Raw genomic sequence first — 18,429 nt, forward strand, 5'->3', positions numbered from 1 at the left:
CTTTTTCAGGTTCATCCATGGGTTGAGAAGCACCATCATCTTAACAACAAAAAGATGGGTACTATAGCTTCTTTAAAAACCCCTTCATTGTCATGCGGTTAGCATTTGTAATCTGTGCTGTGGTTCTAGATTAAGACTTCACAGACAAAATGTGCATGCTGTAGTCATTGATGCTGATGATTCCTTCAGATTCCTGGGAGTTAGCAGATTTTTAGGGGTGCTATTCAGCTAGAGAACACAAGAAGTGCTATAAGAGGGCATATCAAATATCCAGCCCAATGGACCAGGCAAGAATTGAAAAGTAAGACAGGCACATGGTAATCCTTCCCTGGTTCACCTTCTCAGCCTCCGGGATGCTGCAGCTCAGGAATTTTTGAAGTCAGCTGTGTTGATAAATGTGTGTGCCTGTGCTTTGTCAGATCCCTAGTTTAAAGAACATGTGGGATTTAGTGTCCTATTTGGGAAATGTGAAACATCACTGTAACTGTTATGTGAACTGTGCTGTGTAATGCTAGACCAGCAAATACAAAGTCACTGTGGAGACATGTCACCAGCTAATGAACTGGCACTAACAGCAGCTGGGCAAACAGAGAGGCTGCAGCTTTTCTTTCTTCTAGCAAGGAGGCTGAAAGAAACAGGGAAAAGGGTTCATGTGAAACCAGGAAATAAGAGACAGGTAGCACCTACCAGGTACTCAGTGGTTGGCTCTTGTTCCTCTATTGTAAGGCTCCAGGAGCACCAGGATTATATCAAAAAAGAAACTCTTGGAGGAGAACTTTCTCAAGAGGAAAGGAGTACTAGAGATCCAATTAAAATGGCAACAAAAGATGTGGTTCTATCGCAATTACTTTAAATTATTTGGTCCCAAGCTTGTTCCTAAATTCTTGGGTTTCTCCTGTTTTGGAATTAGTGCTTGTAATGGATGAAGTTGCCTGAAAAGTATATGAGGGATAAAGAAGTTTTCATTTATAGACAGATGCCTGAAAACACCAATCAGTTCCTTGCTCCAGTTAGTCATGTGTCCCTAGAACCACTACTACTGTCACAGTGTGGTAACAAGGATGTATAGCTAAAACTGTGGAACTGTTTTTTTTCAGTGGAAATTTGATATTTCCTAGACTGGAAATATCAAAATGGTATAACATTTGTCACTATATTCAGATTGTCTTATTTGTCTGTCTGAGGTCATACCACTACAGCTTCCACCAGTCTGAGGGCTCTGAAGTGTAGGAATGTGATCCTAACATCAGTTTTATATTAAACAAGACTGGTACATATTGACATTTTGTAGCACCTTTTTGGCAAAAAGACAAACTGAACATCAAATATATTTTCTTTAAAATCTAAAAAAAAAAAAGTATCACATATATTTTCCTATATTACAGTGATTAATGTGTGACCAAGAAGAGATGTTGCTTTGAAACTAACACAAGCTAGTAGGGATTTTTATATCTAATGAAGATTCCTAAAGGTCTAAATTTTAGTGTCCTTCAGATTCTTACTAAACTGCTCTAAATCATTAAACTCCTATCCAGACCATAAAGATCGAAGATGATAAAGCAAAGCAGTAACAGGAGGCATATTGCTATTTTCATTCAACTAGAGTGAAGACAGTCTTCCTGCCACCAAACAGAAACTTCACTTATATAACACTTATATTAAAAATGGAGATCTTGTATAGGAAAAAAACTCCAAGGCAAACAGGAGGTGCTATTTGTATTCATGTAAAACTTTTATCTGTAAGTCAAGATAGAAAAAAAAAATTCAAATATCCTTTTTTTTTTCTTTTTTTTTAAGAGACTAGGTATGTCTTACAGCAGCCTCTCCTTGTATGTTTTCATGTCAACTAGGACTACTCTACCTTCCACTCCATTTGATTTGCTAGCTTTTACTCCAAGAGAAAGAAAATATTCTTGGGATTGTTTCAGTTCCATTTGGATGATCATACTGACAACCCAGCACATGGTGGCTGGAGAAGGACCCCTTTTAGAAAGCTAGTGAGTCCTGGCAGAGAGCCACCAAACACAATACCGTCTAGATTTAGAGTAGATCTTATCTGCCAAGATCGTTAATTACCTCCTGCAGGGGTTGCTTGTCTGGCCAGTAGTCATGTCTAAACACAGAGCAGTATTTAAAGTTTTCATGAATCTAATGAGCTGGTAGGTAGCTTTGAGTACTCTGGAAAGCAGTAATTTTCTAAAATATTTCCTCACTCAAATATTCCTGTTATTACAAATATATAAAAAATAATACCAAGGCATATGCAATGATTAGGTGAAAATGCATATTACAAAAATTAGAGATTATCCTTCTGTTTTTCCTAACATTATGTGAAGGATACAATAACCCTATTGAAATAATTAAGAATTTTCTCACTGACTTTGGTACAAACAGGATCTACTAGTAGGAAGTTTGTGAAATGCTTTTAGTGGCAGATGATCTAGGATTATAAACTGGTGCAGCACTAGTATGGATCCAGTAATTTTCCTAGTGAACTCAAAAGAGACATGCTGGGCAACATTCCTTTCATGCCCATTTCCACTTTCTTTTATTATTTACTTTAGATGAGTGCATTGAGTCATTGTAAAATAGTATCAGCTCAAACATCAGCACTGATGATTTGTGCAATTGTTGATCTTGTTTTCCATTACTTTAGAGATGGCAGTTCCTCTTTGACAAGGTACAGTTAGTACAAACTAATTCCAGAGGAAGCAAACGCAGCTCTGGCCAAGGCATTGTTTGCACTTGATGCTGAAGACAAAGTCCCAAGTCACTTCCTTTCTTAATTTGTGTTGCAGAGTCTCTGGGCCTTTGTAGCCTAGGAGTATCAATATTTTAGCGTTTTGGTCATTTATCTTATATTTTCTTTGACATTTTGTCTACCCTTTCTGAGCTCATAGTTTCTGCCTGTTTCTTCATGATATGTATGGCTATGATGTAACATTGAATCATAGAATATTTTGGGTTGGCAGGGACCCTTAAGGTCATCTAATCCAACCTCCTGCAAAGAGCAGAAACATCCTCAACTATATCAAGTTCCTCAGAGCACCATCCAACCTGACCTTGAATGTTAGCAGGAGTGGCATATCTACTGCCTCTCTGGATAATCTTTTCCAGTGTTTTACCACCCTCACTGTAGAAAATGTCTTCTTTATATCTAGTCTGAATCGACTATCTTTTAGTTTAAACCATTATTCCTTTTCCTTTCACTACAGGCCCAAAAAGACTGTTCTCACCTTTCCTATAAACACCCTTTCAGTATTGAAAAAATGCAAGAAGAAGTCTTCTCCACAACCCAAACACTCTCAGCTTTTTCTCATAAGAGAGGTATTCTATCCCTCTGATTATTTTTATGACCCTACTCTGGATTCTCTTCAACAGCTCCACATCTTTCCTGTGCTGAGGACTCTAGACATGGATGCAGTGCTTCAGGTGGAATCTCATCAGAGCTGAGTAGGGGTAAAAATCACCTCCCTCAACCTGCTGGCCACACTTCTAGCCAGAGTAGCCCAGAGTACAGCTTGTTTTCTGGGCTGCAAGCAGACATTGTTGGCTCTTTACTATTTTCTTTTCATCCGCCGGTACCCTCAAGTCCTTCTCAGCAGGACTCAATCCAGTAATCCTCCAGCCTTTATTGATTCCAGAGATTGCCCCAACCCAGGTACAGGACTTTTCACTTGACCTTACTGGACCTCATGTGTTTCACTGGGAGTCAACTGCGCCACTCAGCGTGTTGTTTGCAAACTTGCTGAGGGTGCAGTCCATCCCATTGTTTAGGTCACTGACTCAGAAGTAAGGAGTCCTAATACAGATCCTTGAGGGACACCACTCATCACTGATCTCCATCCTGGCATTGAGACTTTGACCACTACTACACAATTGCAGCTACACAACCAATTTCAAACTGTTGTTAGATAATTCCACATTTTTATATCGGCATCAGGAGGACAGCTAAGACCTGAGGGATGTCTCAGCTGAGGTGAAAGAATGGGAAGACCTGGGACAAAGGATTCCTCCTTGTGGGATCCTTACTTGCAGGAGAAGAATTCAATTGGACAGGCTTTTCATCTGAGTCATGTAGAAGTGACACCCAATTTCTACCCATGAAATACTATATAAAAATAGTAGCAAGAAAACATGGGACGTTTTATCCCAAAAGGGTTCCATGAGGCCAGTTAATTTGTTGTAGAAAGCATTTCTGAGATGTAGTAGATAATTTATGAGATGTTAGAGAATAAAAATCTAACACAGTTCCTTATTATGCAGTGCTTACTGTTTAAATAGACAGAAATGTGGAAGAAGGGTAGAAGAATTGCAGTGAAACCTGAAGTAGTTGCATTAGTCCTTTCTAGCACTGTGACTGTTTTGTCTATTTCAGATTGCTTTTTTAGTGCTCAGCTCCTTGCATTTAATTCCCAGCAGAACACACAAACTCAGATGTATGCTATGTCTCAGCATAAGCTGAAGGACTTCAGTACTTCAATTTAGTTACAAAAGATTCCACAGAGCACTCAGTGCTCTTAAAAATGGAAGGAAATTAAGGATGAAAAAACAAAGGATATTTTTACTCCACTGTACATTCTTACTTGTTCTCTCAGGCCATTATTCCAAGTGTGTCCATTTTCAATAGATTACAAGCTGCTAAATAAATTATTACATTTATCATTGAAATTTTTTTGCATAACTATGCTTTTTCACATTGCATTAGTGTAAGATAAAAATAACAGGCGTTTACCACAGGCTGTTCTTTGGACATTGAAGAAAGTCAATTTGCATAATAGATACTACATATCCCTATAAAGGACAGGAAAAAGCTTAAAAGAAAGGTCACAAAACCTGGTCTTCTCATCTCTTAATAACTAAAAATCAGACAGCAAAACCTCAATTCACTAGACATAGCAGTGTATATATGATTCCCTTATTAATTTTCTTCAGACTGTGATTGGCTTTCTCATATTTAGTATTGCTACACAATTATTTTCAGTGAGATTATAGTTCACCATGTGCTACCATATGGACAGTCATATTTAAGTTGTTAGCAAGCATAGATCACTTGTATTCCTGTATTCAATCCACTGCTTGGACCAGCCATGCTTTGAGCAGGACACCTGAAGGGGTCTGCTTTGGCAACGTCAGATTTTCTCTTCATTTATATTAGTGCAGTGTCTGGTTTGCCACAGCCTCTATTGAGACAGCCAACGAAGCAGCCAGTGCCTCATAAAATTCCCTACCCTGGCTGCATTTCTGTTCCCCCCTTTTGGTCAGTTGTACATGGCAATGCACAATCAGAGTCCTTTTATTGTAATAGATAGCATACACCAATTTCAGGTATGCAGAGATTTGAAAATAAAGTAATTTAATTGTTTGAGTTCTCATACTATGCTTGATATACTATACTATGCTTAAAAAAAATATTTCTGCCAAGACCCAAGAAGTACTTCTCTCAAGATGTAAAATTTTTGTCATGATACACCTACTTTTGTTTTAACAGAAATAGGACCAAGATGCAGTGAATTAATATGACAACACAGTAAAGATTTCAGATTTTTTATTTTACAGAGGCAATTCATTGTTGTACTGTAGTTGTACACACTGGAATTGTTCATTGCACTTTAGAGGAGCATCATGAGGCACAGTATGTTGGAAACAGGACTTTTTTTGTCTTGTGGGTTTTTTTGTGAGGTTAAGAAATTTCCCCTCATTGTTTTGAATCAAATGTTTCTTTAGTATTGAATAAACCTCCAGACTGAACAGCCCCAACTCTCTCAACCTGTCTTCATAGTAGAGATGTTCCAGCCCTCTGATCATCTTCCTTGCCTTTCTCTGGACTTTCTGCAGCAGGTCTGTGTCCATCTCATTTTGGGGACCCCAGAGAAAGACACAATAGTCCAGGTGATGTCTCATGATAGTGGAGTAAAGGAGGGGAATTCCCTCCCTCACCCTGCTGCCCATGTACTTTCTATGTAGCCTAGGACACATTTGGCCTTCTGGGCTGCAAGTGCACGTAGCCAGGTCATGTTGGGCTTCTTGTCCACCAACACCTGTGTTTCTTTCCAGGGCACTTCTCAATGTTTTCTCTGCCCAGCCTGTACCTTTGTTTGGGATTGCCCTGATCCAGGTGCAGGACCTTGCACTTGCCCTTGTTGAACTTCATGACGTTTGAACAGACCCACCTCTTCAGACAGATACGGTCCCTCTGGATATCATCCCTTTCCTCCAGTGTGCCAACCACAGCACACAGATTGGTGTCCTCGGCAAATTTGCTGAGATGCATTCAATCCTATGTCACCAACAAAGATGTTAAATGTCCCCTGTCCCACTGCTGATCCCTGAGGAGTCCCTCATCACTGGTCTCTGCTTGGACATGGAGCCATTGGCCACAGCTCTTTGAGTGCTACCATCCAGCAAAGTCCTTATCCACCAAACAGTCCATGCATCAAGGGTTCAGCAACATTAGAGCGTATTTTTTTCTCTGACACAACTTATGTTGCCACTTACTATTTTTCTGACCTTGTGTCTTCCAGCTTAGTTCTATTTTTCTGAAGTATTTCTTTACCACGGCAACCAGCTTGGACAGTGTGGTTAAACTGAATCTGTGTAAGGCTGAGCTCAGATTCCACTTTCTCTAGATTTGTGTTTTCTCTAAGTCTGTACATGGAGCTATCAGAGTAGCTGCAAGCTGATTATTCTTTTTTTTTTTCCTAGTGCAGAAGTCACATGTTGTTGTTATATTTGCTGAAAGCATCCATATGGTCAGCAGATGTACTTAAAAGGTGTTTAATGAATGAGGTAAATTCATTCAGTTCTCCTTTAGTGGCTTCATCAAAGCAAGGTGTATATTGTCTGTCTGTTTGACACCAGTATGGATTGTCTGAAATAGAATCATGCTTACTTGGAGTAAACTTGGTCTGGATGAACAAAAGTACTTAATTCAAGTGTAAGGTTTATCACTGGACTATCATCTTCAAAATTGTGAGTACAGCTTCTGCTTCAATTTTGGTAAACCCTATATCATTTGACTCTGGGATTGAGGTTCAGCTTGACCATAAATAAAAGGTTATGTCAAGTTCTGGTTCTTCTACTGCTTTTTTATTCCAAGTTCCACTGGTATTGTAAAGTTATCTATATATTAAATATATATAGTAAATATATATATATATATATATATATGTATGTATAAATATATATATATATATGTATGTATAAATATATATAGTAAATATATTAAATTCTGCTCAACATTTTATTTTTGTGATTTAACCTATCAACGGCGATGAAACCATCCCTAACTTCCTCTTAGTAATCTAAAACTAAGTGGACAAAGATCAAAAAGTACATATTAATCACCCATATCCCAAGATTCCACTAAGATTTTTAGCTGGAGAATCACTTATATTTCTTAAAATCTATATCCAACTGCTTTTTTCACTTTTTCTTTTGCCTTAACATGTGTGCACACATGTGCATGCATATGTGGTTGTTTTTCTCTCTTTCACTCATTACAACATTAACTTTCTTCTAGTTCTGTGAATTTTCCTCAGCATTTCAGCAGTTAGGAAGCAAACATTGTTGCCTATCGTGTCTTTAATTTATTTTTCTAATGACTCTTCAACCTGTCATTTAAATATAAATGTTTAGATTTAGTTCATGCAGTTTACCATCCTCTCATATGATTGATTTAATGGAAAGTATTTCATGCTACATAATGTGAAAACACTGTTACTGTTTATATTTTCCAAGCATACATCAGAAACATTTCTGCTGTTCCACATCCTTTTACACAATTCTCTTTTTCCTAGTTGTAAAGCAATATTAGTGTTTAAAATATTGTTGTTTCTGATTAACTTAGCATTCTTAATTTCCACAGGATGTATCTATTTGCCTTTTCTTTTTTCTAAGTTCTTCAACTGTTTAGTTCTTCAGTTATACACTAACTGTTGCTAGCTTTTGTGTGGTTTTTTTCTCCCTCATTTGTTTCATATTTTATTGTGCTGCTTTCTCTTCTTTTAGAAGAGACTAAGAAATGAGTTGGGGATGAGCTAAGGAGTAAGTTTGAAGTGGTATAGCTAAGACAGGTTGTCATAATCATGAGTGTAAAATTCCAAATCAGGGAGTCTTTTGTTCCAAGGATGTTTTTACAGGTGTACTGGTTCTGGCTCAGAATTAAATTGACTACCTACATAGCAGTGAAATTGTGCTGTGTTTTGTGTTTGTGACTAAAACAGTGTTGAAAACACGCCAGTGTTTGGGCTATTGGTCAGAAATGTTTGCACAGGATCAGGGCTGTCTTGCTTTCCCATTCTGCTCATTTTCCCATACCAGCAAGTAGGCATGAATCTGGGAGAGGATAGAGCTGAGACAGCTGACCCTGTATAATCTGTAACATCATGCTCACTAATAAAACAGAGTAGAAGAAAAGTGTGAGATACGGGGTGTATTCAAAGCTGTTTATCAGAGACTGATGGTCTGCTTGTGAGATTTGTTGAGTGGTTGACTTAGCAGAATTTTTTTAAATCCTTACTTATTACATTTTATAATTGTCACCTTTTTCTTTTTCTTTACTTATTAAACCATCTTTATGTTGACCTACTGGTTTTCTTTCTTTTTATCCTATTGTCTCCCCTGTCCCACTAGGAAGGAGGCAGGGGAAAATGAGTTAGCAGCTGTGTGGGTGCTTACCTGCTGGATGTGATCAACCCACAAGAGCAGGGTGGAAGAAAAATAGATTAAGAGCACAATCTCTGAGTAATGGAGTTTTGAGATTTGAGGGAATGAAGTATGTTTAATGAGAAGTATGCCAGGGAAGAGGCATTTGTGCATCCACAGATGAAAGAAGGAGGACAGGATAAGAAAACTGACTGTTTAATCTTGAGGAGGCTCAAAGTAGAGGATCTTATTGATGTGTCTAAAAGCCTGATAGGAGGAGTAAAGATGAAGACAGACTCCTTATGATGTCCAGTGAGGGACAAGAGGCAGTGGGTGCAAACTGAAATACAAGAAGTTTCATATAATTTATTACAAAAAGAGAACATTCCAGTTACAGACTATTGTGCTGAAAGCTGATTACTCTTATCTGAGTGTAAAATGACATTCAGACAAAAACTGATATTGTAGTATCAATTAGTACTATAATTATATGGTTAGTTCAATACTTACAGCTCTGCTGGAAATTGGGTGTAAAATGACAGCCTTTACACAAGTGCTATTTTATAGCAGCAGTGCTGATAGATCAGTTTCATTCACAAGTATCAAAACTAACATTTCAAGATGACTCATTGTCCTGATTCAGCCTGCCTTTTAGGTTCAACTTACTGGTTTTACTTCTGGCTTTTTCATTTGTTGACTGTTTTGTAGGTAAGTGTTTATATTCTTTAGCTGCAGGCAGTCCCTGGCTTTCAGTGAGCAGGCCTGATTAGTCTTGTCTACTGAGATTATTTGTTAATTGTTGCTATTCAGGTATGTATTTCATCGAGGAAATCTTGATTGCTTGGTTAAAAAAAAGAAATAGGATCAGTCCATCTTTTGTTATATATGAGTGAAACATTACACTTTAAAAAATTATGTCAGCTCCCTCTTAAAACAGCAAATGCAACATGAAATCTGGTGGAGATACATGGAGCACTTATGCTTTTGGTTACTTTAATAGAAAAGTAGATTATTTTAATTTTATTAACTTAGTGACTTCAAAAACTTGCTCACTGATTTACTATCTGAAAAAAATATTCATGGATTCTTTGTAGTAGCGTGGGTTTCAATCTGAGCTGAAGAGAATATTTTTTGGTGTGTAGGTGCATGAAGAGTGTGATCTCTTTGTAGTGCATGCTGCCTCCCTCTGTGGATTCTCATTAGCTGAACATAAGGAGACAGAGTTCTGCAAGCGTGGCAGTACACACAGAACTGTTGCATGAACAGGCCATGCTTTTCACTGTATTTCTGTATTCTCACATTGCGCATGATGATTTTTCTTTTTGAATTTTCTTTTTACTGTAAAGATAGTTTGGGGTATGTTGGTGTGAAATACTGAATACTGCATCTTTCTACATAAAATTGAGGGTCTCAGATTATTCCACTGAGGAAGATAATGTGGTGATTATGTTAGACATCTTCAATAGCAGTTACATTTATTTACAAAAATACATTATACTGTATTGCCAGAAGTACAGAAGGGGTTCACAAGTCTTCTGCTGCTTGTTCTGGTTGTGCTGGTCTTTTGCAACGTGACTCTTCTAAATACCCTTCCACATTCCTTGGTGGCTCTCAGCCACATTCCCGTCTACTTTGGCCTGAAGCAGCCAGATGTCTGACGCCAAATTTCAGATACCCACTCCACTGGAATTACCTGACTTTTCCCAACAATATATTGTGTCTAGCAACTTCAACTTTGTTTTATCTGTCTTCAGCAATGACCAGAACTAGTACATACTGCATTAAAACCCAGTCATAATGCAATGCTAAGAGCATCCTGTAAACGTTTTGCTGGGATGTCAGCAATACCAGCACACTGGCACTAGGGACCACATCCCACATTAAAAGGCTTTGGTTGACAATTCGGCTGAAGTGCAACGTCAACAACTCTGGCAGGCTGCACAGGGGCATTTTGCCCAACACAGTGACCATACAGACCGGGTGTGTACCCTGGAGCCTCAGCATAGTCCCTTCGCAAGTAAGTAAATTGGGTGTAGACCTCCTTCCCCTTCCAAATATAAGGGTTTTCATAGCGTGTCCTGCGTGATACGGCTGTTATTGCCAGCCCTGTGCTTTTGCTTTCGGATAATAAATATCCAGTTTTACCCGCCTGTCTTCCGTGTTTGTAAATTTGCATAATCCTGGAATCTGACAGATGGGAATTGGGTGCTGTTCGGGTTTCGTTCACCTCGCCGGCTGGACAAGCCCCGTGGCTCCCCGGCCACCCTTTCCCGGGGTGAATAAAGATACCCGCGGCGCACCGCGCACGTTTCGGGTCCTTGCTGGCAGACTCCGGGGGAGGGGCGGGCACGGCCGGGCACGGGCGCCGGGGCGCCGGGACCCTGCCGCAGCGGCGCCGCCCGCTGCCGCCGCGGCTGCGGCACTGCCGGCGCCGCTCGCCGCGCCCGGGAGCGGAGCGGAGCGGAGAGGAGGAGCGCAGCCGCCGCCGCCGCTGCCGCCGCAGCCGCTGCCTCGCCGCGGCGGCCGGGGGGCGGGACGCCGCGGCAGCCAGCGCCGCTGTCAGCGCCCGAGGGGCTGGGGGCCCTGCCGGCCGCGGGCAGCGGAGCGGGGCCGCCCGCCGCCGAGAACCGCACCGGGGCGGGCGCCGAGCCGCGCCGCCGCCGCCGCAGCAGCAGCAGCAATAGCAGCAGCAGCAGCAGCAGCAGCAGCAGCAGCAGCAGCACCGCGCCCGCGGCGCCGGATCCCGTCGCGGTGAGTGCGGCGGGCGCCGGGGGCCCGGGGCGGCGGCGCTGCGGGGGCCCGGTGCCGGTGCCCGGCGGGGCGGCGGCGGCCGCAGCGGCGCGCCGGGGAGGTGGCCGCGGGTGCCCGGGTCTGCGCCGGGCCAGGGGAAATGGGTCGATTTAACAGGTTGCGACGGGCGTGTGGACCGCGGCGCTCTTGGCGCCCGCGTTTTCGGCGTTGAGGCAGGTAGGAGCAGGATTTTTGTTAGCAGTTTGTCACTGCTGCTGTTGCTAATACTGGCTTCCGATGCTATGAAACGCTTCCTAAGAAGCCGCGTCTTCAGCTGGGTGTTTGATAACTCTCGGGTATCCAGCAGCTGTTAAAAATACCAGGACGTGAGGTTGTTTTGATCCATTCGGACTTTAAGATGGTTAATACACGTAAGGAAATACCAAAACTTTTCTTAATGGTAACAGAACGAAAGGAGAATGAGAAGTAGTTTTGGGCGTCCTTATGGCTCTAAAGGCAGTTTAATCTCCCCATAGTGATATTTTCTTAGGCAACGACCCTTACTTTAAATCACTTTTTTTTCATAAAGTTTTTGAAGGACCGACACTTCCTCCTGCCAGCTTTTAAACTCTGTAATATGATATTTTTTTCTTTTTCATATGTAATTTATGCATAATGGGACATTATTCCTTTCTTTTATTTACTGAATGCATTGTCTGAATCTGTCGAGAGGTTCTTTTATCCTTTTCATTTATTAGGTACAGGATTCCTTGCAATTTTACTAATATAAATTGGGTTATGGAGTTAAATAATTTTGGGACTAACTAAGAGGAGACATTGAAAGTCATGCCATTTCTAAGTTTGCAAGTCCTAAGTTAGAAGTCCAGGAAGGGATGAGTAACTGATAGGGGGTTTAGGTCTTTTGTGGGCTGGTTTTTGTTTGTTTTGGTTTTTTTGCTGCAGGGCGTATGACATTTGCAAAAATTTGCCACTGTATCCTTCAAGGATCATGCTGTAATAAACAAGCACTATTACTAGACACATTTTTTTATCTTCCTACACACTGTCTCTTGAATAAATTTGGTGTTCTTCAACACAAAGGCCTTGTATCTTCGTGCATACAAAGTGGTTGAAGAGGATGAAACAACTAATTGGTTGTGAATAAAAGAAAAAGAAATTAAATGGCAAACAACTAAAATGCTCCATGTTCAGTTGCATTTTTCTACAGCAGTACTTAATAAGTAGGCAGGTTTCAAAATACAGTTTTTGTATTCATACAGAACAGTCTGTTTTCAGGCTATCTTATTTTATAGTTTTGAAAATGCAGATGTACTCCCTGAAGTCAGCAAAAAGATTTATACAGGCTTGCCTGACTTGCAATAATAAATTCTACAAACTTTTCCAATATGTTATTCTTTCATATGAGCACACATTTCTGATGTTTCTGGGTCATATGCTTTTAAACTTCCAGTAGAAGACTTCTGGACTTTGGGGCTGGTTCTGTCTTTCTCCTACATGGAAAAAGATTCCATTTAGGTTTAGCATAAAACCTTTATGAAATTTGTGTTCTATTTTTTTGTGTGGCTGGAAAGGCAGTCTGTGTTTTAAGTAGCCTGCCATGTTCTTATATTCATTCTTTCCATGCCCTATTATGGAGGGGGCACATGAAGTATATTTATTTGATGCTGAAAATCTTGTGCTACAATGTATATATGTTTGGGTTTTACATTGGAATAGGGAGAAATTTTAGTTTTTTCCTCTGCCGGGACGTTTTGATTGAAACTTTCATTTCTAGTCAAGTCTAAAGTGTTAAAAATTACTGATGACAAGATTGCAATGATTTGATTTTTGTAATGTGTGAGTCTCTCCTAAACTCTGAGAATTAGGGGTATATATAACGTTATGCATTTGTATCTTTACATACAGGCAAAACCCAGTTCTTCAGTATCTGAGGATGGATAAAGACTTCCGCTACTACTTCCAGCACCCGTGGTCTCGCTTAGTTGTGGCTTACTTAGTGATCTTCTTTAACTTCTTAATATTTGCTGAGGACCCAGTATCTCACAGCCAGACAGAAGCCAATGTTATTGTTGTTGGTAATTGTTTCTCCTTTGTAACAAATAAATACCCTGAAGGAGGAGGCTGGAGATTTTTGAAGGTGTTTCTGTGGCTCCTTGCCATTCTCACAGGACTGATAGCTGGGAAATTTCTCTTCCATCAGCGCTTGTTTGGTAAGTTAAAAGATGCATCTGCTAACTTCCTGGTAATGGCTTTCTGACTTTTTACAAGCTTTCTACTTGTGGCAATTTAGTAAACTTTGCTTTTAATTGCTTTTACTGTTTAGAGCTGTGTAGAACTCAGTACATCAAAGTTTTCACTGTCATGGAAACTAATGCCATAGCACAACTCTCAATGATTTCAGTTGAAAAGGATAAAAATAGTGAAAGCTGACATGTGTTAAATACTTGGGAGGTCAGTAACTTTCAGTTTTTCTATGTTACAAATGGACTTCTTTGTACCTTCAGACTAGTTTTTAGGTCTTATTATGTAACTTTCTCAGCAATTTGAAGAAAAGGAATTCTTCCTTGGGGCAGCAACTCTTCATGCCTTGTCAAAAGACACTTAAGTGGAAGCAGAGGCTCTTGTAAGTATTAGCAGAGCTGTGCTGAAGAGCTCCCATGTGAAAATGGAGAGGTAGGACCTGTCTCTGTTTTAGTACAAGATCAAATCAGTAAAATGGAAAGGCGGGAAACGGGGAAAAACATGAGAGTAAATGTTTCCATACACAAACCATGACTTGACTGAGGAACGTACCATACATGGGCTAACTGAAAGGGAAGAAGTGGCCCTGGAATAAATTCTGATTCTGAGAACTTAGATGTAAATATATAGAGATACAAAAATATCTGTTATTGTCTTAACTTATGTGTAGAGAATGTTGCATCTGAAGGCTCAAGGCTGTCTCTGTGTTCTAGAGATAGCTAGAAATCTTCAGTAGAAGAGATTTCTTTGTTTCTGCCAGTTGCACTATTCTTTGAAGCATCTGGGTGTGTTGCTGCTGGTCTAGATGGCCAGCCCTCATATCCTTATACTGGTAGCACTGCAGGATGCATGGTTACTGGAACACCTCAAAGCACATGAGCAATAGGCCATTTCCTTAGTCTGTCTCATTCTATTAAGATCAAGAAAGAGCCACTATTGTTTCAATAAATCAGATGTAAAGCTGGTGTGTTGAGGAGTGAACAAGCAAAGCCACATTAAGTGACTTTTAATACAGACTTCTCTTGAAGCAGTTATTCTGAAAAATAATTAAGCATCATGAAGATTATTCAGCTATTTTAACATAGTGTAATGGTAAATGTAAAATATTCCCATAAAGAGGACATTTTACCTGGAACAAGGGCTACCACAAGAATGCTTTCTATTCTGACTTCCCCAGTTGAGAAATGATTTTGTTAAATTGAAGATGTTTAAGGAAAAGTGATGAGACTGATTATAAATTTAGAAAATTAACCCAATAGTGAGGATTGAGAGGATAAAGGGAAGATTAGAGAGTGACTTGCTTAGATTTGAAGGGCAGAACTTTTGGTTCAGCATATATAATGCAAGGTCCAGTGCTTGGAAGTGGCAAATAGCCAGCATTTTTTTTTTATGTGGAAGGCTAGACAATCAGTGAACAAGTTTTTATAGGATATGACCTCATCAAGACATGAATTTTTCTTTTTGAAAACACATTTTTTCTGACTATTGAGTCATTATCTTCTATCTAGGTAGGTTATTGTGATAATTCCTTCAGGATTTGTAAGTGAATATCATATGTAGTTAAACATGAATTTTAAAGTGTCTTGATTCAGTCTTACTGCCAAATGGGGAAGGTCTGTCCTGCTGCTTTGTGCCTCTGTGCAGTTGCTCAGTGAAACAGGATAGGGAACTTACCCATATTAGCAGCACCCATCTTTTATTTCTGTAAGGATCACATGTCTGACCATACTGATGTTTGTGACAGCACTAAAATGGGGTCAGCATTGAGAGGAAACTAATGGGGAAAAAATTCCTAACCCTGAAGGCAGTGCTGGTTTATGGATATTTGTGGTTGTGGCCTGGGCAAGCAACATGGGCGTGGGTGCAATCCGATTTGAGGCTAGCTGCTGCACATTGAGTTTCATGGCAATTTCTGCCACTGTAGATCTGTCACAACCTCACCCTCCTAATGCCAGCACTGAGCCGGTGCTGCTGTTGATGTTACAGTGCAGCAAGCCAGCTCAGGCAGCCAATCTCATGGAAAATCAGTTGCTTCTGCTGTCATCTACAGCAGCTCCTTGAACTGATGTGCTCACTTGAGTGCCGGTGCTGATGGAATGGCCAAGGACTGTGCAGCCAAGAGAGCTGGGGGCTGTGGCAGCCGTACCTTGTGTTGGCTCGAGTGCTGTGGGACTGCACCCACACATGTGGCAGTGGAAATGTGCTGCTGCTTGTGATACACTGCGAGCAGATGGCAGGCAGTGGGGCTGGAGCTGACTGAATTGCTGACTGATGTGGCTGTGTAGCTGGTGTGGATAGACATTGCTGTGATGAGAATGTGAGTTTACAGCTTCAGGTATCTCTCTGTCTACAAGAGATTTGTACAGCCCACGCTGAAATATTTTCTGCCTGTTATTTGCTACTACTTTAATGACTTAATTGCCTATAAAAAATTCCTTTTATTGAGATCCTCATTGAATGTGTCCTCTGGATCTTCTGGCATCAAGCAGTTGATGAATTCACCCCTTTATTGTTTTAGTTTCTCTAGTCTATTTCTTTGAGTCACTGCTACTTTTGTAATTTTTTTTATTTAACTTTTTTTAAAAAATGTATTATTGCTTAGGACCATGCTGGTTTTAAATCTTGTTTGTTTATTTGTTTTTGTTTTTTTTTTTTCTCTGCTAAACTCTGTTTGCAGACAAAATTGTGACTGATTGTTTCTTATGGCCTGTGTATAATTTTCTGCAGTCAGGAAACCAAATAGCACCAATCAATCTTCCCTGTCAGGTCTTGGCTCACCATGCAGGCTGCAAACTGAAAATGAAAAGGATTAGTCTGCACATCTCACTTTAAATGAAGAGAAGGGATTTTCTTGCTCTATGTCCTTTCTGCTTTTTTATTCCATGTTGTCTGTATTTCTTGCTGCTGAGTTTACATAGGAACTAGAAGGATAGTGTAGCTGGAAGTGTGTCATAATACAGTTTACAATCTGTGACAGTCACTGCCTGATAGCCATGACTGTCATGGACTAAAATAATAAAATAAATAGGTTCAAGCATATTATGTGTCTAAAAGTGGAAGGAGATGGGTGCTGGAAACTTGATTTAGGCATCATCACTCTGAGTTTACAGAGAGATAAGGGAGTAAGTAAACTATATTGATAAGAAGTAGAAATCTCAGCTGGAGGACATAATGGAATGTTTTCAGTTGATAATATTTGTTGCAACCTTTGAGCAGTATTATCTTCAGGGAGTCCTTCAAGACACTCCTCATGACTTAAAACAAGATTAGAAAAAAATTGCTTTTCTTGTTCATCAGTCAAGAAATAGCTTATTTCATTTGATAAATATTTCCCATGGAAAAAAGCCCTTATCTAGTACATTCTTTATATATTCATGACATATGGTCAGAACAATTAGAATTTTAACATTGTCTTTTGGCTGTTATCCACTGTATTATTTTGATCCATCACTAAGCATATCTTCTGTTTGGTTAGGTATTGTGTTCTTGTGCTTTTACTCTATTGTGCTTTTAATTTTGCAATGGAAAGTGAAAGGTCATAGAAGAATATTGGGAGTTTGGGGAAATAAAAAATAAAGGTACCTACCCCTGGTTTGTTCTTTTGTTTCTGTTTGAGACAATTACTTGAGATGAGGGAAAGTGGTAATTTCTTGATTAATTTTCTGTTTTATTTAAACCAGAGAGAGCTTATAAACTGACTCATTTGTTGACACTATGGATTCAAAAAATGCATTCAAATCTTGACGTAAAAGAAATTCCTAAATAAGCATTTGCCTGTTTTCATATTACTCTGTGGCATTGTATGGAAGATAGCACAGTGTTTAAGGTAAAGAAAGTGTATGTTTTAATTGTCACCTGCTCAGCATATGCTCAATTGCTCTTCTGCACTACTTCAGACCTAAATTCTGAGTTTAGTGGTTTTGTTGTTTTTTTTTCCCAAAGTTTAGGCTGTGCATCAATATAGAAAAAACATGATCCTTATAAATCATTATCACTGAGCCCAGCACAATAGCTATTCTAATCCATGTCCCTCTAGTGTAAAAACTACATATTAGGGACAATATTGGAGCTCTCTCTGGAAAAGAGAATAAGCTTAGGGACCAGAAAGGTATTAAAACCTGAAAAAAAGCCTAGGGACTACACATATAAAAATAACTTCAATTTGAATAGACTTTTAGCTGTATGCATAAATGGGCAGTATACTTGGAAAAATACCTTTTTTTTTCAGTCCAGCATTTTTGCTTTGACTGGTCCTTATGTGTACTAATCCTTAGCTTATGCTGAATATTAGATACATCAGTTTTTAAAAATTTACTACAAAATGTACATGTTTCTACTTGTCTGTTTTTCTGATTTTGAAGATGTATTAAAATCTGGTTAAAAGCCTGATTGCAGAGACTATGTTTGTATTGTATCTGTATCTGAATCAATTGCCAATGAGTGTTCTCAGATTTATACTTGTAAGTTCCTTTCTATATGGTGTGGATGGAAAAATGAAGTACTTAATGTGTTATAAATAATTACAGAAAACAAGATATATATATAGCCAAATCTGTATCTCTTAAAATGGAGGAATCATAATACAGTGAGTAAATTAGAGCTGTTGTATAAGTGTTGAATTTAATGGGTTTATCTCTTACAAATGTTCACAGTATGCAATTTGTTTAAAATTAAATGATAATGTGAGCTTCATAGACATTGGGATAAATGCATAAAGCACTCATTATAGGAATTGAACTGAACTGTCCGTAAAAAAATCTGAACAAATGTTGCCGATTTTTTTACGGACAG

At 39.4% G+C, this 18,429-nt stretch overlaps 1 protein-coding gene across 3 annotated transcripts in view; it reads left to right on the forward strand.

The window, feature by feature from the left end:
* Nucleotides 1–10,539: 10,539 nt before the first annotated feature.
* Nucleotides 10,540–18,429, forward strand: part of TMEM117 (transmembrane protein 117) — a 178,323-nt gene continuing 170,433 nt past the window's right edge. The window contains exons 1-2 of one of the 3 annotated variants that reach the window (XM_021545319.2): nucleotides 10,540–10,663; nucleotides 13,303–13,607. In XM_021545319.2, coding sequence (XP_021400994.1) covers nucleotides 13,331–13,607 — 277 coding nt within the window. In that variant the 5' untranslated portion in view covers nucleotides 10,540–10,663; nucleotides 13,303–13,330. Of the gene's footprint in view, nucleotides 10,664–11,278; nucleotides 11,398–13,302; nucleotides 13,608–13,936; nucleotides 14,021–18,429 lie in introns of those variants that run through there. The other 2 variants (XM_021545320.3, XM_077783484.1) reach the window with 2 other exon arrangements.

Source organism: Lonchura striata, chromosome 5 (assembly GCF_046129695.1).
Source record: "Lonchura striata isolate bLonStr1 chromosome 5, bLonStr1.mat, whole genome shotgun sequence".
NCBI lineage: Eukaryota > Metazoa > Chordata > Aves > Passeriformes > Estrildidae > Lonchura > Lonchura striata.